Here is a 24,671-nt window from a genome sequence, read left to right as displayed (position 1 = left end):
CGAAGCACAGGTCAACCCGGTAGCCTTCCGACTGGCGCTGCCGGAGGGTTCCAGAATGCATCCGGTGTTCCACAGGTCGGTGCTCACTCCCTACAAGGCACCTCACAGATTCCAGGAGCCAGGGACGGCACCGAGTCCGTTCCGGGAGCGGACGGAGACGCGAGGGGTGACGCAGCAAGACCCCATCAACGAGGTCACGGAGATTTTGGACTCCAGATGGGGAGAAGAGGGAGTCGAATACCTCCTAGCCAGAGAGGGCACCCGGGCCAGCGCCAATAGCTGGGTGCCAGACTACGCTTTGGAGGAACCCCTGCTCAAGGACGAGTTTCATGCCCTTTTCCCACACAGACCCATGCCAGCGAGCTTCTTCGACGACTGGCTGTTCACGCCCACACTTTCTTCCAGCACGTTCCATGGATTCGACTCGGACGGGGAACCCGCACTGAGCACCCGTTCCCCAGAAGGATCGCCGGCGGGTTCGGCGTCAGACACCTCGTATTGGTGGGACGATCGACCGGAGGAGCAATGGCGCCGGAAGTGGCTGGAGATGCCAGGTCGAGCGACCGACGCAGAGACTGACATGGACGTGTTCGGGGAGGACCTTGGGTTCGAGCACGGCGGTACAGAGATGGAAGCGGAACAGGTCAACGTCGGCGACCGCGAGGAGGAAGACTCGGAGGTCTTCAGTTGGCGGCCAACCACGGGGAGCGAACTGTATCCGGCATTCCCTCCCGTGATGATGGAGCACCCAGCACCCACACCTGAAAGCGGGGAGGGGGGAAGGGGGGGCTTCGAGGGGGGGATGGATGTCAGGGGTTCAGGAGCAGAGACGCAGAGAAGGGAGGAAGCAGAGAGCGAGGGGGAGGAATCCGAAGGGAAAATGAGTGATGATGGCGACCCGAGATCTCCAAGCCTAAGCAGTGAGTCAGAGGACTCCCAAAAGGGAGCCCCAGTGAGCAGAGCAAGGGGGGGATCCGGGGGGACACCCCAGGAGGAAGGGAACAGAGGAGATTCAGAGAGCAGCAGCTGGAAGTCGGGACCCACGCTCATAACTGAGGGCGGCAGCAGCTGGAAGTCGGGACCCACGCTCAAGACTGAGAGCAGCAGGGAGGAAGGTAGCCAGGCATCGGGTTCCGGAGGCTGTCAGCAGGAGGGAGGGCACGAGTCAGGGGTGGTCACGCCCTCCTCAGAGAGCGAGGCAACGGTTAAGAGGAAAGTAGAGAGTTGGGCGCGCGCGCCAAGTTCAAATGCAGCGGAAGCTGGAGCAGTAAGCAGCCCGGAGAGTGAGCCAGGTCCTAAAGCCCGCCGCAAGGAGGCAGAAGGATCAGGGGGGTCAGCGTCAGAGGAGAGTAGAAGGGAGGAGGCCCAGGGGGGCAGAAGGACCCAGAGACGTAGGGAGAGGCGAAGGAGGTGGAGCAAGGCTAGGGTATTAAGCTGGTGTGCAAGAGGCGGGGACTCAGACGGGTCTTCGCCGACCTAGGGCAGAAGGTGTAGAGCTGCACGCTGCAGTTCGGAAATGAAACCTGTAACCTAATAAAGACTCTTATAAAGTGAACGCTGGCGGACTTGGTCCTATGTGAGCTGGGACTGGGTGGCAGCTCTGACACCTTCAAGCACATTTGGCAATCCACTGGCTGTTGCCCTTACCTCAGTGTTGTGACATAATTTAGTGCTGTGACACTGTTCAAATGTATGCATTGAAATACAGGCAATCCTTGTTTTGTGCAGAGGTTACATTCCAGACCCATGTGTGTGTTGGCAGGGCCCACATAACGCCTTCAAGTTCTGTCCCACACCAGCCTCATTCCTCACATTTAGTGACATTTTCGGGTCACTTCCTGGTTCAATGCTATGTGTGCATTTGCAATAGCACGTCAGTCGCACATGCATCAATTGCTCATTGCCTGTATGCATTTTCATAATAAAGTGCATATTTAAATACATGTATTGAGGGAAGGTTTAATAATATACACAGATTAATGTGGATTCGGGAGGGAGAAGAATTATGCACAAGTGCCAGAGAAAGTGTAATGGACCACAAATTGGTCCGGTGATCCACGCTGCAAAGAGCTCTGGATAAGTAGCTTGATGATCCTCAGTATTCATCCTGCTTGAAACGGCATTAATCACTGGAGCTAGGCCAGCAGTGCTCTGCCAATACAGTATGATCAGTTTGGATGGATTTGCAACATGAGAGTTTATTAGAAATTTAATAGGTGACCAGTCTTAAGGGAGGGAAGCAAAAATGCATTGTGACAGGCTGGTCGATGCTACAATATATCACCTCCCTTCCACCGACAGAAGTCAGCAAACACAGATGTCAAGCCATGCTATTCCCAACCTTCATCCACTGGAAACATCTGGCATTTCTGTGCCACATGGCTGTCACAGAAGCATAGAATTATCAAGTTGGAAGAGACCCCAAGTGTCATCTACTCCATCCCCTTACAATGCAAGAATCTCCAACAGATCATACATGGCAGATGGCCATCCAACCTCTACTTAAAAACCTCCAAGGAAGGAGAGTCCACCACCTTCTGAGGGAAACTGTTCCACTGTTAAGCAGCTCTTACTGTCAGAAAAGTTCTCCTGATGTTGCGTCGGAATATCCTTTCGTTTAACTTGAATCCTTGGGTTCAGGTTCTAATCTCCAGAGATGGAGAAAACCAACTTACTCCATCTTCCATGGAGGATCATATAAAGGGATGACCCTTTAGATATTTGAAGTTGGCTGTCATATCTCCTCTCGGTCTCCTCTTATCAAGGCTAAACATACCCAGCTCCCTCAACCATTCCTCATAAGACTTGTTTTCCAGACTGTCATGGTCCGGTTCACGGGCGATCAAAGTCCCGGCTGGGGATGTCGGGACCAGGGGCAAGATGGCGGGGTGGGAGCAGGAATGGGAGTCCAGAAGCTAGGAGTCAGGGAGCCAAGAGTCCGAGGGTCAGAGAGCTGGGAGTCAAGAACCCAAGGGTCCAAGGGTCAGGAAGCAAGGAGTTACAAAGTCAAGGGTCTGAGGATCAAGAAGCAAGGAGACAAGGAACCAAACGCAGCAAGGCAGGGAACGTGTTGCTGTTTCAAAGAGCCGAAGGGAAAATGCTGACCTTATATCCCTTCCCGGCTCTTGCTACCAGGTGCTGTGAGTTACCAATCGGCCTCACCTGTGTGGCCACACCTTGCCTCCTCAGAACAAACTTAGGAAGGCCCCAGTCCTGCAAAGTCCTACTGGTCACAGGGCCTGGCTCCTGCACGCACTCCTGACATACGCCCTTGATCATCTTGGTTGCCAGCCTCTGCATAGCATACATTTCAGCTTGTCAATACCTTTCTTAAATTGCGATGCCCAGAATTCAACACATTACTTTAGGTATGGTCTGACTGTCCGTGCTCCTGATGGGCATCCTGGAAGAGCAGGAAGCAATCCAGTAGCAAATCGCACAATAAGATTAGCAAAAACCAGACTGATGGTTTTTCTACATTTTTTTTCAAGGGCAGAAGTAATTTTTCATGAGTACTTCTGTTATTGTTAATGTTATGTACTGAGTTGAATAGGATCCAAACTGAAGCAGTCTGATTGGTCCTAGAACAATAGGATCCAAATTGCAGCAGTCTGATTAGTCCTAGAACAATAGGATTCAGAATGCAGCAGTCTGATTGGTCCTAGAGCAATGCAGCAGTCTGATTGGTCCTAGAACAATGCAGCAGTATGATTGGTTGGCCGGAACCACCCAATCCTGCTCCAGATAGAAGTGAATCCACAACCTGATTGGTTTACAGTAGAATTCCGGAATTAGCCAATCATGTGCAGCCCATTGTGTAAATAATGTATATAAAGCAGATACTGTGAGGGGACTTTCATTCATTCCTCCTCACCACTATGAGCTGAATAAAGAGCATGAAATCACTTTGCGACTCTGAGTATATTTCAGTTAAATATTAACTAGGTCCTAAGTGTGCACTCTGCATCACCCAAGGCAGAAAATACTTTGCAATCTTATCCTACACAATGAGTTCCCACAGCATTTGATGGCTGGGGTCAAGCAAGCAGGCAGCTGTCTTGTCAATGCAGATAGCTTGGGAGGAAGAGCAGGATAGAAATTTAATAAATAAAGGAAATAAAAACACATCACGGAACAAGCACAGCCACTGCAAAGCTCCTCACCATTATACAACCCTCTAATGCTTCCACACAGAAAAGAGCCACAGAGTCTCCATCAAGTGGAGATTTTTTTTTCTATTTTTTTGTTAATACTTCTGCAAAACTTGAAGTTCTACCGACACAACATTCTACTTATCAATCAAGACTGCACTGCAAGTGTGGCAAATGCAAAATGTTTAATTGGGGAGCACTTTCCCCGAGACTATTGGGGATGTAATACCCATTGGAAAAGACCTTGAAAATCCTGTAAAAAATAATAATTGATTAAATAACCCCAACATCATTTGTTAGGATAACTGAACTCCAAACTCTCTCAGGTGCATGAAATTCCGCAAAGTTAGCCCTTCACATATTTCCACTCTTTATTTCCGTATCGACTGCCAGGAGTTTGGATTCCTTGCCAGTGGCAAAAACAGTAATGAATGTCTCAGTTAATCAACAAAAGGTCTTCCCAGAATGAAGTTATGGGTAATTTTAATTGGTGGATCAATTTATGAGAACTTTGGTTAGCTTGGTTCTGAAAAAAATATTCAGTTCCTCTCATTAGACTGAAAACAGTTCTGAAGCATTTCTGCACTCCAACGGGACCCTTTTTGTAAGAAATAGCCAATCTGTTTAAAAACAGAATAGGAAAATCATCCACTTAAACGCAAAGTGCCCCAAGTGGAAATTTCAGCTGCTCTGTCAAAGGAATAAAAGTCATGTTTGGAAGGGTTTTGATCTCTGACAACCTTATTTTTGCTCCCTCTCTGCTCTATCTGAAACTAGGGCGGGGAGAGGGAAGCAGAAAAACCTCATTGTTTTTGATCAGAGGAATAAAGAATTGAAGGATTTCACACAGAAGCTCTCACTTGAGGGTAACATACCCAATCTGGTACATAATGAGTTTTATGGTAGTTTTCCCAAAACTTTATGCCTTTGCACAGGCAAATCATTCTGTCAAGTTGCAGTCTGAAAAGCCCTACCTCCGCAGCTGCCCACCCCCTTCCTCATATAAAACATTTCCCATACTGTCAGAAAAATGCAATAAAACACCAGCTTCTACTAATTTCAAAACAACAACACACACCCAAAAACATTTCACACTATTTCTGGGAGCCTCTTGAATTGAATAGAATAGAATAGAAACAGTCTATGCTAATGCTGGCGTTCTGAAAGAATTGTTAGGACAACATCGGCATAGGAGACAACTTCAAGGAGCTGAGGTCCTTTTGCACACACCCCAATAAAATATTTGCAAGGACTACCCTCCCCCCAAAGTTGATGGGCATTGCCATTCAAACAGTGTGTGTGCATCATGTATGGTGATCGATTATGCCAAATATTTTATTCAAGTTGGCACCAGGGGCATAGGAAGGGGGGGCGGGGGGTGGGTGATTTGCCCCGGGTGTCACCCCGAGGGGGGGTGACAAAATGGTGGGCAGCCAAGGGCTACACTCACTGTAGGGTGGCCGAAGGCACGTGCACACTTTTGTTATGGGCGGCGCTCAAGCGCTGTCCATATCAGCAGTGCTCGAGCAGTGCTGTCCATATCAGCGCTGCGCGTACACTGTTCATATCGGTGTCACGCATGCGCTGCAGGGTGGTTAGGTTTTTGTTTGTGCCACTGTGCAGTGCATGGAGTCACAAGACTCTGCTTACATTCCAGTGATTCTAGACTGTTGGAAGTCTCACAGGAGACGGGAGATGGATGTTGATATTACTGGTTTCCTGTTTCTTTGTACCAGTTGCCTCTCTGCTTTCATAGAGAGAGGATGTATATTTCTTTTTTGTCTTCGTAGTTAGAAATAAAACTCTTAGCAATGTTGCTCATATTTCTCATCTTCCTGCTGCTTGGATACTCTGCGTAATGAGGGAACGTGCCTGGATCCTCATCAAAGGCTCAGGTCGTTAATCACTGTCGCAGGACTCGACCAGAGGAGTAGCTCAGTTGAATGCAAGTTCCGACAGTTCGCCCCGCCCCTCGACACCTCGCACTGGGTGCCGGTGAGCCTTCCTTCGCCACTGGTTGGCCCTGCTGAACATCAGTCAATTTTGTAAGGGATCAGCCCAACACTATAATCTGCCCATTGCTGGCATGCAGCCTTCAGAGAACTGGCTAGGGGTAAGCACAGCCTTCTGGTTAAAAAAACTTTTAGCCACCCTGTTTGCAGACAATATTGAGCTAGGTGCCTCTACCTGGCAATTGGTTGACTCGCTATAAAGAGGCTTCCGTGTCTCTACCTTCATTTGGTTCTGCTTGTCCGCAGTGATAACCAAATGTTTCAGCAAGTCTGAGGGTGAAGGTGTGCCTGGCTGCTTCCATGTCTTGTTAAAAAATAAAGGCAGAGGGAATGGATTCAAAAACCCTGTGGGATTCCTGATGATGTCAACCTGAGTGAGTTTCTAGTCTTTCAGGAAAACAACTTGCTTTTCTGAAAGTCAAGCCTAAATGAAGGCTGGGGAAAGGTTTAGTACGTCACTAATTTTCATTAAGGGAAGGGATGTTTACCTTAGGAATACATGCCTAATACATGCCTTTATAAAATGAAGAATAAGAATTTATTACTTATACCCTGCCCATCTGGCCTTCAGATGTCTTCTAAAAGTCAGATAGTTGTTTATTTCCTTGACATCTGGTTGGAGGGTATTCCACAGGACGGGTGCCACTACCGAGAAGGCCCTCTGCCTGGTTCCCTGTAACCTCACTTCTTGCAGGGAGGGAATCCCCAGAAGGCCCTCGGAGCTGGACCTCAGTGTCTGGGCTGGACGACGGGGGTGGAGATGCTCCTTCAGGAATACTGGGCCAAGGCCGTTTAAGGCTTTAAAGTTCAGCTCCAACACTTTGAATTGTGCTTGGAAACATACTGGGAGCCAATGTAGGTCTTCCAGGACCAGTGTTATGTGGTCTTGGTGGCCACTCCCAGTTACCAGTCTAGCTGCTGCATTCTGGATTAATTGTAGTTTCTGGGTCACCTTCAAAGGTAGCCCCACATGGAGCGCATTGCAGTAGTCAGATAGCCAGAGCATGCACCACTCTGGCAAGACAGTCTGCAGGCAGGTAGGGTCTCAGCCTGCATACCAGATGGAGCTGGTAGACAGCTGCCTGGATGCAGAATGGACCTGTGCCTCCATGGACAGCTGTGAGTTCAAAATGACTCCCAAGCTACACACCTGCTCCTTCAGGGTCACAGTTGTCAGGTTTCAGCCTCAATCTGTTAGCTGCCATCCACCCTCCAACTGCCTCCAGACACTCACACAGGACCTTCACCGCCTTCACCGGTTCTGATTTGAAAGAGAGGTGGAGCTGGGTATCATCCGCATACTGATGAACACCCAGCCCAAACTCCCTGATGATCTCTCCCAGTGGTTTCACACCCTCTTGATGCTATGGGGTACAACTCCCATCATTCTTGCCAGTTGGGATTGATGGGAATTGTAATCCCACAGCATTTGAAGGTTGAAATGTTGCTTACCTCAATCTCAATAATTGGTGTTTGGTTGTTTTCCTATCCAGGGCCGGTCCTGTTATGAGGCAGAGTAAAGCAAGGGCCTCAGGCATCAGATGCTGGTAAAGAGAAGGCTCAGCAGCACAAGGCTGTTCCATTTGCCTCACAGTTTCTTCTGGGACCCCTCATCTGACATCATACGGTAGAAGATGCTATCCTGTCACTGGTATCAAAGTAAGATCCAGTTTTTGGTCCAGCCAGCTGGAGGGGGTGTTGTCCTTTGCCTTAGCAGCAAAATGTCCTGTGGCAGCCCTGTTCCTTCTCTGAGAGTCTAGGAAGCAAAGATTAGATTTTGGATCTCAACACCTGACAAGTTTGAGTGTACTTCTTGTCCTAGACAATAAATCAGGGTTTTTCTAAAGTGGTTGATATTGATCCTCAAGGCTCAATTGGACTGTGCTAGGGGATGAATAAAGACCTAGAGGTTGAAAGGGAGTCAAAAGGGGCCTAGGGATGGAAAAGAAGTTTAAGAAGTATAATGCCAAAAAGAAAAAAGGAACCATGAGCCTCAAAAATAAGGGACACGGGCAGGTAGAGTGTGCACTTCATTGCCAGTGACAAACATCTGTGTTTAGTAAGATCACAATACAACCGTTTTCCTTTTTCACATTTTATGGCTCTTAGTAATAGAGATGGATAATTAATAAATGTTGATATCTCCTGGCTTTATTTCATTTACATTCCTAAGAATATGGGCTGGGGTCCATGACAACTTTATAAGCTCACAAGGGTCAGTGAAGTTTGAGAAACCCTGCCATAAATGATAAATGACTTTGCAGATTCCCATTGCTGTTATTAGTAGCACAACTCCATAACCACGCAGTCAAAGAAAATACAATCTCCTCTGAACTCTAGGGATCAGAGATCAATAAATCTAAAATCAAGTAAAATAACTTTAGTAAAGGTCTGGGGAAAACATTCCTCGTGCCCAGCAGGAAGTTTTGTCAACATTTAGAACTTAAATTGAGAATATTTCTTTATTACCATTTGAGAGGGGAAGGAAAAATCCATATCTTCTGAGACTATGCATCATGAATTATTTTGCAGCATCTCAATTTATGAATATTTCTTTTCTCACTTGTTTTTTAAAATATTTTTATTCCAGTTTTAAAGATAAGTGCCGTGCAGCCTCATTGCCGCGTCTCCAGATGCACACTCAGGAAGCCAAAATGTGTTGCAGTGCAGTGGGAGAAGAATTATGTAAGAGGTTTTTTGATTGATTGTCTTTGCCACTCATAAATAAATCAGTTGTAAGATGTGTACATCCCTCATAATTTCCAGATGAAGAAGAGGAGTTCAAACAAGGTGTTCTTATATTTGCAAGTGGAACGTAGTTTTGCCCACATAATTCTTTTTTAAAAAAATAAAAATCATCATCATCTCCTCGAGAGAAAGGCTCTAACCTCTTTGCACCAAGATGTCTGAAAACACAATGGAAAGATTTTAGCTGTATATCCAAGAAAGGTGTGTGTGTGTGTCATTTTGCATAGTCTCGGGAAAATAGTTAAGGACACAGAAAGAACCTTGAACCAGAATATCCAGGGATGTCAGGAGAGAATTGTGCACCAACACCCGGCCTTAACTAAGTGAAAACTCCAGGTAGATCAGACAAAACTGACACCTGATGAGGTGATGCTCCCTGACCACTATGGATTCAGGATACAAGCTTCCTGGTATGTCCCACGGAGGACCTTACGGTCTTCAAACAAAAACATCTTGGAGGTCCCGGGCCACAGAGAGGTTAGGCTGGCCTCAACCAGAGCCAGGGCTTTGTCGGCTGTGGCTCCAATCTGGTGGAACGCTCCGTCACAAGAGACTAGAGCCCTGCGGGACTTGACATCTTTCCACAGGGCCTGCAAGACAGAGCTGTTCCACCAGGCCCTTGGCCAGGGCACAGCCTGACCCTCTCCTTTGGCAATCCTCACAAAACTCTAGCCCAATGGTTGCCATTAATCTGATTTGAACTGATTTTATAATGAAATGATTTTAGAATGTTGTATCATTTTACTGTTGTTAGCTGCTCTGAGCCCGGCTTCGGCTGGGGAGGGCGGGATATAAATAAATTGTTGTTGTTGTTGTTGTTGTTGTTGTTGTTGTTGTTGTTGTTGTTGTTATTCCTTTATCCTTGCTTTGCCTGATCTCTGCCTTCAGCTGTGCAGGATCCAAGTTTGACATGTAACATCCTATAGCTCTTAATTACAAAGCAGTGGTGGGTTGCCCAGTTCCATCCCATGGGCAAGAGCGCTTTGATGCAGGGACTCAGCCAACCAACATGGCAGCCCAGAAGCATTCATTGGTATATTTAGAATACCTGCTTTGCATGTAACACTATGCCAAGTCCACCCAACTCCGTATTCCATTGGCACTACTGCTGTGGAACAGCCATTGTTTGCTTGCAGAGCAAAGGCGCTATGATCAAATGAGGAATACCATGTAGTTATTTAATGTTCCACAAACTGGTGTAGAATTCCAGTTGTATTGTATTCAAGTTACTGCAAAGAATGCAGAGACACATGTTGAAGACTCCACAGACTCTCCCAGCTCACTAAGCCCTGTTACTCCTTCAGCTTCTGACACCTCCTTTCCCTGGGCTTCTCCATCTTCTCCCTCTGACCGTTCATCATCATCCCACCACCACTCTCTGGGATCTGAGTCTTCTGCCCTGCTGCCCAGCGGCTTCCTCCCTCCACCCCTCTGCATTCAACTAGTCCCTGACATTCTAGGTCATAAAGCTATTGTGTCCTGGACATTATTGTCTGCACTGATGAAAACTACATAGATGGAAGGGGCAGACCTCAGGCCTAGGAGCCAAACGCAGCACCCTAGCCTCCCCATTTGGCCTTCAGGACTCTTCTCAGGCCACACCTCCTCCCAGCCAAACCTGGAATGGCCTCCTTGAGGTTTTTAACCTGGCTGGAATGTGTCCTTGCGCTCTGATGCAGGAGGACAGAGCGCGCTGTTGAAGTATGCATAGAAACGTAGCAACTGTAAATCAGCAAAATTTGCATTCAGTGCCACATCCACATATGCCTCTGGCCTCACCCACCACTGGCAAGCACCCCTCAGGAAGTTGCTCAGAAGAAAACACAGCCCTCAGGCTGCAGAGAATTCCCCGCTGATATTGGTGGCATACACACCATCCATTTAAAGCACATGACATCTCCCGAAGAATCCCAGAAACTGTAGTTTGTTAACAGTACTGGGAATGGCAGCTCTGAGAGGCAAACTACAGTTTCCAGGATCCACTGGGTGGAGTTGTCTGCTTTAAACAAATGGTCTGTCTGCAACCACAGACAACTAATGGCTCCATAATATAGTCATATCTTGGATTACAGACGCTTCAGGTTGTGATTTTTTTGGGTTAGGGACGGCCAAAACCTGGAAGTACTGGAATGGGTTACTTCCAGATTTCGGTGGTCACACATGCGTAGAAGAACTAAATTGTGCTTTGTACATGCGCAGAAGCACCAAATCTCAACACGCAGCTGCAGATTGCAAACGTGCATCCCGCATGGATCACGTTCTCAACCTGAGTGTCCACTGTACTCGGAGGAATGCATCTCCTCCTAAAGCATCACTGAAACCAAATCTTGCCTGGAGATCCTGCCTGCTGATTTCACAGATCCAGGATAGGATGATGCCTGTCTCTGCCTGCTGTGGGAGCAAATGAGAATCCTGCCAGTATATTACAGTGTGTAGACAGAGGTAGGCTGTGTAGGATGAATAGAGCAGGCAGCAAAGTTACTGCATATTTTGCTATTTTTAGGAATTTATGGGAAGAGAAAGGTTTGCCAGCAGTAGCTCCAGGAGCGCAGGGAGGCGGTGGCTAATCTTGCATATTCTCCATATGAGGCTCCTGACATCACTCTGGTTTCACACACCTGTAGATTGCAGGATTGCGTACCTACAGTCAATGTGGTAGAGCACATGTGTTGCATGCAAAGTGGACCAGGAGCTGCAGCTGGTTTCTCCAGGTATCTGGGAAAGACCTTGGAGAGTTGCTCTCAGTCAGCACAGAAAATGTTAAGGTGACCAACGCCTGACTTAAGGTAGCTTCATCTGCTCAAGCATACCAAAGATAAGTTGCAAGAAGATATGTGGGCCTCTAGAAATAAAGGGACCTCCAGCTAGATTGGTTAGAATGAGGGTAGAAGTTGGTGGCTTCTTGGTTTGTTTTTAAAAAGGTACACCTTGCTTCCTTTTTACACCAGCTTGTAAAAAGTGTGTGTAGTTCCAGTGTGGTGTAGTGGTTAAGAGCGGTAGTCTCATGATCTGGGGAACCGGGTTCACGTCCCCGCTCCTCCACATGCAGCTGCTGGGTGACCTTGGGCTAGTTACACTTCTCTGAAGTCTCTCAGCCGCACTCACCTCACAGAGTGTTTGTTGTGGGGGAGGAAGGGAAAGGAGATTGTTAGCCGCTTTGAGACTCCTGAAGGGGAGTGAAAGGCGGGATATCAAATCCAAACTCCTCCTCCTCCTCCTCCTCCTCCTCCTCTTCTTCTTCTTCTTCCTTCAGTTGCACAACATGATGTTGTGGTTTGTGCCTTGCCAGCATCTAAGGCCAGCCTTCATTTCACTCTATAGACTTTCTGCATAATTAGGGACACTGCCGGTCCCCACTGATTCATCAGTGAAATGTGGACTTGAATAATTAAGCCGCAGTTGGGCGGAGGCATCTCTTAAGAGCCAGAAAGTACAGAAGGCAATTAATGAGTTTCATTATTTGGTTTGAGAAAAAACAACTTCTTCACGTTTTTTTCCCCTTTTCTTCCAGGAGGACATCTCTTTTCATGGCTTCCGGCACACAAATGAGCTGCTTTATGGGTGGCAAGGAATGCTTTAATGTCTACGCTTGAAAGCTAGTATTCTTTTATAAATTCCAGATTGCAACATTAAGTGTGCCACATGAGTGATGCCTCATTCAAAGTATCAGAAGAAGCCATTCTCTTGTCTGTCTTTTAGTGTCAGCAACTGCCTTGCAAAGTCTTGTTGTTGCCAGCAATTAATAACTACCCACATCTGCCCAAGTTCTAGCAAAGCAGGGTGGTTTTATTAATTAAATGGTCGCTCTGGTACCTGCGACATCTCACCTCATGCAATGTGTGTGTGTGTGTGTGCGCACACATGCACGCACGCTGGAAATACATAATGCCTCCCTTGCTGCTTTTCTATCACAAACAACCATTGGCAGCTGGGATACCCAATGGAACTAAAGAGGAAGGATAAATAGGTAATCAACAGAAATAGCTTCCTGGCAAATTTAGAGCAAGTATTTGAGAAATAGTGTGCTTATCGCCAGGTACGTTTCTATACCTTTGGCCTTTGCTAGTGCTGAGCTGCATGGTTTTCCCAGTAGTGATGTATGGAAGTGAGAGCTGGACCATAAAGAAGGCTGATCACCGAAGAATCGATGCTTTTGAATTATGGTGTTGGAGGAGACTCTTGAGAGTCCCATGGACTGCAAGAAGATCAAACGTATCCATTCTTAAGGAAATCAGCCCTGAGTGCTCACTGGAAGGACAGATCGTTAAGCTGAGGCTCCAATACTTTGGCCACCTCATGAGAAGAGAAGACTCCCTGGAAAAGACAAGGAGAAGGGGACGATAGAGGACGAGATGGTTGGACAGTGTTCTCGAAGCTACCAGCATGAGTCTGACCAAACTGCGGGAGGCAATGGAAGACAGGAGTGCCTGACGTGCTCTGGTCCATGGGGTCACGAAAAGTCGGACACGACTAAATGATTAAACAACAACAAAAGTGCTGAGCTGAAAGTGTCCCCATGGAACAGTGTCCCTCAGGAGCTTGTGGACTCTCCTTCATTGGAGGTTGTTAAGCAGAGGCTGGATGGCCAACTGTCATGCATGATCTAGCTGAGATTCCTGTATTGCAGACGGTTGGATTAGATGACCATTGGGTCCCTTTCCAACTCTACGATTATACGATTCTATGATCCATTCCTCCCTGAATTGCAGGGAGAAATGTGCCAAAGCAGACCTGCAATGTCAACAGCAACCAGGGATGAATGGTGCCCACTGGAGCTGGTAGGGCAGTTGGCGAGGAGCCAGAGCCAATGACAGGCAGAGCCAATTTAAATTTATTTTGTCCCTATCCTCCTCCTGGCTAAGTTCTGCAAGATCAATGCTGAGACTAAGGAGAATGAGGTTGCAAGAACACAGGGAAATGATGGCAGGCTGAGGTTGGTAGGGCAGTGCCCCATCTACCCTAATGGAGCAGCCACTACTGCTGGCAACATTTAGGGAGAACTTGCTGTTGCAATTGAGATCCTTTGAGCGATGGCTGGCTGCCATTTTCCTTTCCCGCAAGTCCCCAGGGACCATGCTAGGTTGTCTTAGAAGAAGGTTCTCAGTAGTTTTGGGGAAGCAATAAGTTATACACTACAACTGGGAGGGACCAGGAGGATGTCCAGGCAGTGGCTGGTAGGGAGCAATCCCACCCTACTACTCTCTAGCCTGGTGGGGCTTTAAGGAGTAGCTGGGGACGTGGGTGGCGCTGTGGTTTAAACCACCAAGCCTAGGACTTGCCAATCAGAAGGTCGGCGGTTCAAATCCCCACGACGGGGTGAGTTCCCGGTGTTCAGTCCCAGCTCCTGCCAACCTAGCAGTTTGAAAGCATGTCAAAGTGCAAGTAGATAAATAGGTACCACTCCGGCAGGAAGGTAAACGGCGTTTCCGTGCGCTGCTCTGGTTTACCAGAAGTGGCTTAGTCATGCTAAGCACATGACCCGGAAGCTGTACGCCGGCTCCCTCGGCCAATAAGGCGAGATGAGTGCCGCAACCCCAGTGTCGGTCACAACTGGACCTAATGGTCAGGGGTCCCTTTACCTTTAGGCAATCACCACATCTACACCCCATTTTAGGGCTATCCACCAGCGGCCACCAGTGGGGAGCTGACCAGCCGCACTTCCACCCACTTGGCAAGTGGAAAGGTGGAAAGGTGAGCTCTACACCAGTGTAATGATGCTGGCAGGCAGAGTGATGGAGCCAGGAGGGTTGGCAGAGGGAGACCTCCTCCAAGTCCACACACTTCAGCTCAGTGCAAAGGGGGTTTGGACCGATCTGCCAGCCCCTCGCCAAATTAATTCATCCTTTAAAGTTGGCTTAGTCTCCCCTCTCTCCTCCTTCAAAATCTCTGAATCTGTTGCTGAATGAGTGGCGTTTTTTACTCATTTATATATTTATTTTGTTTCTAGCATCACAAGGGACTCCAGGGTAGGGTACAATAAGCAATCTAAAACCATAAGAATAAAACCATAAGAGAAAAACTCTAAATTGTTAATCAATACAACCATATGATAAAACTAGGACCATTAAAACAGATCAGTAAAGCAGACACCATTAAAAGACAGTGAACTACATTTTAGTACCCAGTCTAGACAGAAACATCCAGTAAATGCCTGAGTGAACAGCCTTGTTTTCAGCTGGCATAGAAAAGCAAAAGTTAATTTATCCATTGCCTTCTTGTTACGTTGTTCCTCTCCCCTCTACATATGTCATTTTCTTGTTTCTCTTTTTTATTTTCTCTTTTTTTTACTTCACTTGCTTTCTTCTTTTATCTGAGAAGAATGTTTGATGCAGAATGGTTTTGCTACGTATCATCACAGGAGAAAATTAAAATATTAAAAAAGGAAAAGAACAATAATCTAAAAAAGAGAAGAAAAGCAAGCAAAAAGAAACAGAGTTGTCCTCTCTCACTTGGAATACTCAGATATGATCAATATTTCCTAAATTATGGCGGTACCTGCATCTCCAGGACTGTATGAATAGTTTTCAAAAACATCTCAAAATGTGCACCTTAAGAGGTCTGAATTATTCCAACACACTAGCTAGGAATCTGAAAACTGGTAAACATGTAGCCCAAGACATCTGGATTGCAAAAGAAGCCTGAAAGGCTATCTTTCATATCCCAGAGCACAAAATGGAAAGCACTCAGAAACTTGAAATTTAGGACACAGGTAATTCAAGAATTCAATGCCTTGCTAAGCTGATCATTCCATCAGTGCACAAACTGGGCAGAATCTAAGTGAGGGTGGACATAAGGGGTCTGATGAGAGAAAAGCACAGCGGCCACCACAGTGAGATCCCAGACGCCTAGCCTGAGCCACATTGGGCTCTAACACGGGCCAGCTCCCCTGGCTGCTTCCTAGCTAACAGACAACAACAAGCATCTCAACAGCAAGGGCTGGTGGAATAAAGACCAGATCCTTACCCAACTCCCACGACAAGCCTGCTTCCCCATTGTATAAAACCAAATAAAGCTGTGGCCTGTTTCAACCCACAAATGAGTCTTTGTTTCACTTATTCCTGCCATGCTAATGACCTGCAACCTATGACAGCTGCACAATACAAAATTCAGAAACAGGGAGCCCTTCCAACAAAACCATGTGCAGGGCTGAAGGCTGGGCAGTGGCAGTGGCACTCCTCCTTCATACGCGTCAATAAACTGGGTGGTAGTGGTTGGGGGTGGCGGTGTTGGCTTCCAGAAGCATCTAGCCATGCATATTCATGGCCATGCATATTCATATTCATAGATCTAGCCATGCAGACAGAGTTAACAACAACAATAATAATTCAAGTTATATACCACCCTTTATCAAAGGATCTCAGGGTGGAGTACAACATTAAAAACACATCATAAAATATCCATGATAAAAAGATAATAAAAATACGGTAAAAAAGCATACTGTCAGACAGCCTAATAGTAAAATAATCATAATAATAACAGTCATCCCCCCATGTGTGTATTTGTATATATGTAGGAATAGACACAAATCTGGATCATTTCAAATTAGGGTGCTGGACCCTGACCTACCTTTGAGTTCACCACTTCCAAGGAGACATTCTGAGGCATAGCACTTGGAACTGAAATGAAAAGGGGGAATGGATGAGATTGCGGAAACCGTAATTAAAGTTACATGCACCAATGGGACCTCTTCTAAAAAACCCATCTGCCTTACCTCTCCTAAAAAACAACAACACACACACACACACACAAAATCCTTCCAGTAGCATCTTAGAGACCAACTAAGTTTGTCCTTGGTATGAGCTATCATGTGCATGCACACTTCTTCAGATACACTGAAACAGAAGTCACCAGACCCTTATATATAGTGAGAGGGTGGGGAGGAGTATTACTCAGAAGGGTGGTGGGAATGGGTGATTGGCTGATAGGTGTGGTAAACCTGTTGACGACTCTTAACGACTGCAATAGGTCTTCCAGGAAAAAGCAAGGGGTGAGATGGCTAAAAATAGCTTTATCATGTATGAGGAGATAAGAATCCAATGTCTCTATTCACAAGAGGAAGCCAGATGTTGATTTAGTGGGACCTGTGGTCTGATCCAGCACACACAGTTGCCAGAACCCTTAACAAACTACAGTTCCCGGGATTCTTTGTGGGAAGCCATAGGCTTTAAATGAACAGTGTTGATGTGACCCACATTTATCCTCCTACTCCATCTAGACTGGTTTTTTTAGTTTAATTTAGTTTTGTTTTAAATATATTGTCTTTTAATGTATTGGCTGTCCTTTATAAAGATCGTGAACCACATGGAGGACTCGGTTCAAAAAGCAGGGTGTAAACCTACTAAATATTACAACGCAACATAATGTAAAATCTCTTTGAACCTGTCTTAGACATGAACTGCTATCATGCAAAATGTAGAATGGTAACTTTTATCATGGAGGCACAGGCAAAGCTCGAAAGCTGATTTGCGTGTACATTATGATATCAGCTGTTTAATTCTGAAAGATCAAGCTGTTATAGCACCAAGATTGAGATTTTAATTAAAGATCAAAGCAATCAGGGTGTTATAAATAAGAACAAGATGCACCTGTTTCCTCAAATGAAATGTTTTAACATCAAAAGTTGACCTCAAACACTGGTGTGCATATTTACATGTTAAATAGCTTCAGTTGCTGCCTTGCACAGTTTGGGGCAAGCACTGACAACTTTGAAAGTGTTTTCATCCATAGGTGATCAACTTCACGTAAAAATATTCTCATTAAAAATATGTATCAGGCAGTTTTATTATGGAGGAATCTGGGGCACAACCACTCCTCAAGTAGAAGCAGATGACTCTCAGCTTCTCTTAGTTTCTCATTTTCCCCACCCTTCAGTTCACTCCGTGACACCTTAGACTTTCTTTTTAAAAAACAAGCCTTCGCAAGAATCATCTGCATCTTTTCCTAATATACCCATTTTTATATGCAATTTTGTCTTACATAATTCATGTGCATGTGTGTTATTTTCACTAACGCATGTTTTCCAACGGACTTTACAATGTTATTTTTGGCCGCAAAATTACGTCACAAAAGACAAAGAAGTGCAAGTTTCAATGGATAACTGTGTAAAAACCAGCTCAAGTAGTACAGCAGCATTTTGAAACCCAGTCAAAATAATCTGGCCAAGGACACAACATATGACAAGGGCACAGGAACGAGCCAGCAGTAAATCACACTGAACAAGCTGGAGTCCACTTTTTATTAGCAAAACAGGATCTGGACAGGAGTGTCAGGCCTAATGACCACATCAATTCAGGTCTTGCCCCTATAAGGAAATAGCCAGGACTAAAGGTCCCAGCCTCCCCACAGCCATCCATGTCTCCTCCATTGTTTTCCCCAAACAATCAGAGACTAAGTCTGTGTGCCTTTGCTTCTCCCATTTCAAGCCTCTCTTGGTTCCACTAGCTATTGACCTGTAGGGCCACAGCTTCCCTGTCCCTGATGCAGACAACACTGAGCTAGATAAACCAACTATCTCACCTGGCTTAGGTCATCTTCCTGTGCTACTTAATTATAAGATTTTGAGGAGTTCAGAATAATTCTGTGCATTTGGTGATAACTATTAACATTCTCATGCTATTTTGAAGAGGATAATGAGATAGACCCTTGCATTGACAGCATCTCTGGAAAGGCCCATTCTTCAAACAATCTGTCCTACTTTTGAGAAATGAGCACATATTTACAACTGGTGAAAGAAAAATTAAAACTTGCAATGTGATTATAGATACAGTTATTGATTTGTTTCATGCTGCTTTATATTCCAGCCATTTCATATGGCAGTCTCCTTTTTATTATTATTATTCTGGGCAGATATTGCTGCATAGTGTACCAGTTCTTGAATGGGTCAATCCTATTACTCTGAAAGATCAATAAGAAGGAATTATCCAATAAGCTCAGAGACCAAATCACATAGAATTACTGTTCCTCTCCCAGTTCTAGGAATTGTAAAACCAGATTGTGAGAAATAACTAGATCAAGGAAAATATTAACGGTTCAAACCACTTATCATGGTCGTACATATACTGCCTTAATGTGATCAATCTGCCTTGTCCATTCCTGTCAATTTCTTTATTGGTTTTACCCAAAATAGTTGTTCTGGAGGTTTTACCTTGTGAAGTCCCCCTTTAGGGCATTCCCTGCTTATTTAAAATAATAATAGCTCCACAGAGCTATTGCTAGATGGAATTAACCAGGTAATGAAGCATCAATAGCCAGCCTGAGAGAATTTAATTGCTGCTGCTTCTTTTTTAAAGTCACAATATAATCAACAACACATATTTTGGGTGCTAGTTAACTACTTGGTTCACTTCTCAGAAAGTTGTCCAGGATAAAGTTCCAGGCTCGTATCTTCACTGAGGGATAGAGCAGAAGTGAAGAGAATGGGAGGGGCGATAATTTGGTTCTCATTTTAATGCCTAATTTGCCCTTCCTGGATCAATTATTTTGACATGTTTCAATACTACTTGAGCTGGTTTTAACACAGGGGACAGAATTCAGTGAGTCTTGTTAAAAACAACAACCCATTTTAACATTTTAACGGTATGTTGTTTGGACTTCATGTGAACTACCCAGAAGACTCTGGCGATTGAGAGGGCAAGTGTTTTGCATCAATAAGCAAAGTGTATCATAAACTGCCCTGGTGGTATTATAAATGCATAGAATAAAATAAAATATATGCTTCAATTCAGCCTGCTGTCGTTAATCTGAGGTTATCAGAGCTCTCTAGCTCATTAGCAGACCTTGATGTTGAGCGGAAGGTTTTCTTTAAAAACATCTGTCTCTTGATGCTTTTCTGCTCAAGAAGAATTAAAACTTTATGAGGCTAACTTTCTAAATTCCTGCATGAATATGAATCTCCCTTTTTCTCCCGGAAAGTCAAAGTTCAGTGCTGAGGCCATCATCCTGGTCTTCAGAGTCTCAATTCAATCTCCATAAATTAAGCACAATATAATTTTTCCACCCAACTGTGTTGGTGCGTGTGTGTGTGTGTATGTTTTGTTTTCATAATTATACGCATGGGATATTTTATTCTGCCAAGGTCTGTTTTGTAGTATAAAAAGGTATCTCAATTAGATGGATAGGTGAAAGTGCCACTTGAAAATGTATTAGAGAAATGTCAACGGTGGAAATAATAGACCAGCTCTCCAAAAAAAGAGAAGGCAGCGGTATCACAAATTAACTTTTACAAGGTAATAAACAGTGCTGCTTACAATAACATCTGTAAAGAGGTTTGATCTACTTAGCTTTGAAAAGGATATTTGTAGCCTTATGAAATGAATGGCTATCTCAAACAGTCCTCTGTGGTTACTGAAGAGGTTTTATTCAAGTAACCACAGGTTATCACTGTGAGGCAATCAAGGGAGAGTGATCAATTCCAAGTCTTTCTGCCATCACCATCCCACATTCAAGCTGGGGTCAGCCCAGCAATTACAAGGGTCAGGAAATGTGTGAAAATATGTATAAGGACACAAGGCCTTTGGGCAGGATGCAGTTTGACTTACTTTCCTTTGTATAAAACAAGCCCGAAGGAGGCCCCCAACCCGCTCACAGGTCCTTGTATGATCAGTGGAAACAGTTGGTCCTGGCAGCAAATATTAACCACTCTCAATTCCTACCTGATAATGGCCACCTGCCCAGATTTTAACTTGTCTGAATTAATTTTAAGATTTATTTTAATTAATTGATGTCTGTTTTTATGCATATTGTGTTGTTTTTATGATGTTAGCTGCTCTGAGCCCGGCCTTGGCTGTGGAGGGCGGGATACAAATGAAATATTATTATTATTATCATTAAGAGTCTGTTGGATCAGGCAAATGACCCCTCTAATCCAGCAATCCAATCTCACATTGGCCAGCCAGCTGCATTAATTCGAGATTTGTTTTAAATAATTCAGTACATTTTTCAAAAATATATATACATTTTATCTCAAGGTATACATTTCTGTATTCTAACACACACACATTTTTATGCCTTACGGTACTTTCTTTTTGAGCCAAGAATTGTATCCGAAAATTTGGAGCAGTGTGAAATCTGAAGGATGATTGGGTTCTGATCTGTGTGTTAGTCAGGCAGGTGTGGATTATTTTGGTTCATTTAAAAGCGCAAACTGAACAAATTCTCTTCCACCCCTCCTTATCATACTGAGACATCGCATTCTGACTCAGTGATCTGGAATATTAGGGAAATACTAATGTGATACTAACTCTCACCCCTCTTCTGCACTGGTACCCAACTTTGTAACATCTGGATATAGCTGTTCGTGAGCTCAATTCAAACTCCCTCTTGGGTGAGTTGCTTTAAATAGGCCAGTGTTTCTCAACCTGTGGGTCCCCAGATGTTGTTGGACTACAACTCCCATCATTCCTAGCCAGCATAAGCAATGGTCAGGGATAATGGGAGTTGTAGTCCAACAACATCTGGGGACCCACAGGTTGAGAACTGCTGAAATAGGCTATTTTAATGGTTCCGGAATTTGGGTCATGTGGGTTCTACTCTTTTTTTTTATTCCTGCTTGCTCTCAGTCTACTTTGTGGTCCTATGCTGCCCCATCCAGATCTCCAAACCTGCAAATACTTTCTGGAGGCTAACACCTCACAACCATTTCAAAGGGCAACCCTGAGCAAAGGGCTGAGCCAACTCTGTCTCAGTCAATCCATAGGGTTTTGCCCTCCTCCACAGTGGGCCAATCCACCAGGCTTTTGATGCATGAATAGCAATTCACAATGGCAGGGCTTGGCTTAAGAAGAGATGCAGACTGTACCACTTTCTGCCCATTTACCCCTGCCTCTCTCCTGTGCGTATATTATTACTTTACTATTGTTAGCCACTCTGAGCCCGGCTTCGGCTGGGGAGGGCAGGATATAAATAAATTATTTTTGTTGTTGTTGTTGCTGTTTTATTATTTTTATTATTTTTATTATTTTTATTTGCTCTGCCTTACCATCCGAAAGGGTCCTGACTGTCAGGTCTTCAGTTGAAACTCCAGGTCCATAACGATTGTAAGCCAGAAATCGTAGGGTATATTCTGTGAATTTCTTCAGTCCTTCCAGCTTGTATGACAGATCATCAACTTCTATATTCTGGGCACAAAGGAAACAGCGAAAATTATTAATGCACCAAATTGCTATACAGATAATATTAGCTAGATGGCTTCATTTTTGAGGCTTCCTAAAAGCTTCTTCATTTCAGCTCTAGGTGATGAGGATTTTGAGAACTTATCCCATTTCAGATGGATTCTGCGAAGAGGACTTGAAGTTGCAATGAAACCCTGCATTTAATTTAGGCAACTAAATTTATGAATGATTCCCTCCCTTCATTGTTTTTTTTTTGGTTTTTTTGCCCATGTGTTCATTTGCTCACCTGTTCTTTCCCAGTAACTACTTCTGTACAGTAAAGTCTATAACCTTGGACTGGACCATTTGCATAGGCAGGGGGTTCCCACGTAATAAGAATTGAGGTAGGTGATACTGATACAGCCCGCAGGTTTTCTACCGGTCCTGGAACTTGCACTGTGTTGAAAGAAACACAAACAAGAATTAAGTTATACAAAAGCGAAGCTGGGATTTAAGAGTTTTGGGGTTGTCTCCAAGGGAGTTCTTCCACCCATGAAAGGAGTCCCCCACCCCCGTTTGTAGAAGTGTCCTTGATTTATCACAGGAACCTGCTAGTGGAAGAGGAAGGGAATTTTCAATGATTGCATCTTTCCCCCTGTAGCCCTGTGACAACATTCCTCAACAAAATTGGGAGTGAGGCAATGTGGCTGGATTTGAACGCTTTAAAATTCAGTAACACTGTAACACTTAACTCATATTTTTGTTATTTTGTCAACCCTCTTACTGATGAAACCCGGTGTGAACCGCACCCCGCTTCCTATGCCCCTGGGTAGATATAAAATTAAATAAAATTTAAAACTTCCTTCCAGTAGCACATTAAAGGTAAAGGTAAAGGGACCCCTGACCGTTAGGTCCAGTCGTGGATGACTCTGGGGTTGTTAGCGCTCGTCTCGCTTTACTGGCCAAGGGAGCCGGCGTACAGCTTCTGGGTCATGTGGCCAGCATGACTAAGTCACTTCTGGTGAACCAGAGCAGTGCACAGAAACACAGTCTAACTTTCCGCTGGAGCGGTACCTATTTTTCTACCTGCACTTTGACGTGCTTTTGAACTGCTAGCTTGGCAGGAGCAGGGACCGAGCAACGGGAGCCCACCCTGTCGTGGGGATTTGAACCGCCAAACTTCTGATCAGCAAGCCCTAGGCTCTGTGGTTTAGACCACAGCGCCACCTGCGTCCCAGTAGCGCCTTAGAGACCAACTAAGTTAGTTGTTGGTATGAGCTTTCGTGTGCACGCACTCTTCTTCAGATACCCTGGGTGGTGGAGAGTATTGGGATGTTTCAATGTTACTTTACTGTGAGCAAGCAATATTAATTATTGCTTTCTCGTTATCCCTCCCATTTGAGGCATTTGTATAGTTAAATGCCTGTAACAACTTCCTGCTTTCTTTGTAGGAAAAAAGACATAGTCAGGCATGCATTATCCATTTTGCCTCCCGTGAAGCCTTTAAATGCAAAAAGTAGAAATCAATGAAAAGCTGACAGCCTCATGTCATAAAACACACACAATACAAATGGACTTTAAAAGGCATTTAATATTAATACTCAGTTGTGAAATCAATAGAGTGAGAGTGTTGGTTCTTCAATTCCCCAAGCTTTCCATTTGGTTGCAAGACAGGCAGTTGAACTAATGTGCTTTGTTCCTCAGCGTGCAGAAAGTCTTCAATAATTCCATAGATTCCCCACTGTTAAATAACAATTTACTGAAAATTAACATTTATGGTCTGCTTTCCCTCTCCTTTAAAAGTTCCTTTTGATTTGAGGGCTGTGTCGGAATCTCTTTTTTTACAAACTGTACATTAGAATATTCCCCAAGAATATAGAATTGCAGAGTTGGAAGAGACTCAAATCCAACTTCCTGCTAATGGAGGACACAACTACTGGATCCATAACAGAAGGCCATCAAACCTCTGTTTGAATACAGGTGACTCCCCCACTTACGCGGGGGTTACATTCTGGGCCCTGTGCAGATAAGCAAAATGCACGCAAGTGGGGGAACACACTGCAGTACATGCAGCTTCCCACCCAACAGCTGTTGAGTAGGGTAGCATGGCAGCAGCGAGAGCTCCCATGCGCCATTTTGGAACCCTTGGTGTTATGTACTGAAGTTCTCACCCTGGGCCAGCAGGGGGATACTGTAGATAGTTATGCAAATAAGGAATCAAAAGTGACATTCAGTGATTGGATAGTTTTAAAAAATTGTTACAGTTACATTGTACTGGAACTCTATATAAGCAGGCTGACTGAACCCTTCAGTTCAGTTCTGTCCTGGCCTGTGAATAAACAAGAGCTGTTTGAAGAATCGCTGTGTCGTCTGATATGTTCACCCAAAACTTAACACTTGGAGTCTTTCTTCTGGACTTCTGGCTCACTGACATCCTCTTTGGGTTCTGGGGAGAATCTCCCCCTAAGCCACAAGGACTTTCCAGCTCTCTCTATTTCAGGTTAGAATGGATGGATGTCCCGGCACTGTGCAACAAGGTTGCGAGTGAGACAATTGTGCACAATTATGCCTGTACTAGGGCTCTGCACTCCATTCAGCAGAGGCCTGAGCCAAACTGAGCATATAAAGAGTGCCTCAGATAAGTTGGGTACACACAACTGTGGATCACTGTG

The 24,671-nt window shown here is 44.9% G+C and overlaps 1 protein-coding gene across 4 annotated transcripts in view; it reads right to left on the bottom strand.

Moving 5' to 3' along the window:
* The window catches only part of DCC (DCC netrin 1 receptor), a 948,093-nt gene that overhangs the window by 215,841 nt on the left and 707,581 nt on the right, over positions 1 to 24,671 (bottom strand). For all 4 annotated transcript variants that reach the window (XM_082241768.1, XM_082241769.1, XM_082241770.1 and 1 more), the window contains 3 exons: positions 22,307 to 22,455; positions 21,888 to 22,026; positions 16,478 to 16,527 (listed from right to left, as the gene is read on the bottom strand). In XM_082241768.1, the coding sequence (XP_082097894.1) occupies positions 16,478 to 16,527; positions 21,888 to 22,026; positions 22,307 to 22,455 (338 nt within the window). The remainder of the gene's footprint in view (positions 1 to 16,477; positions 16,528 to 21,887; positions 22,027 to 22,306; positions 22,456 to 24,671) is intronic.

Source organism: Podarcis vaucheri, assembly GCF_965113315.1.
Source record: "Podarcis vaucheri genome assembly, chromosome: 11".
In the NCBI taxonomy this organism is placed as follows: domain Eukaryota; kingdom Metazoa; phylum Chordata; class Lepidosauria; order Squamata; family Lacertidae; genus Podarcis; species Podarcis vaucheri.
This window is presented reverse-complemented; position numbering and strand designations above follow the sequence as displayed.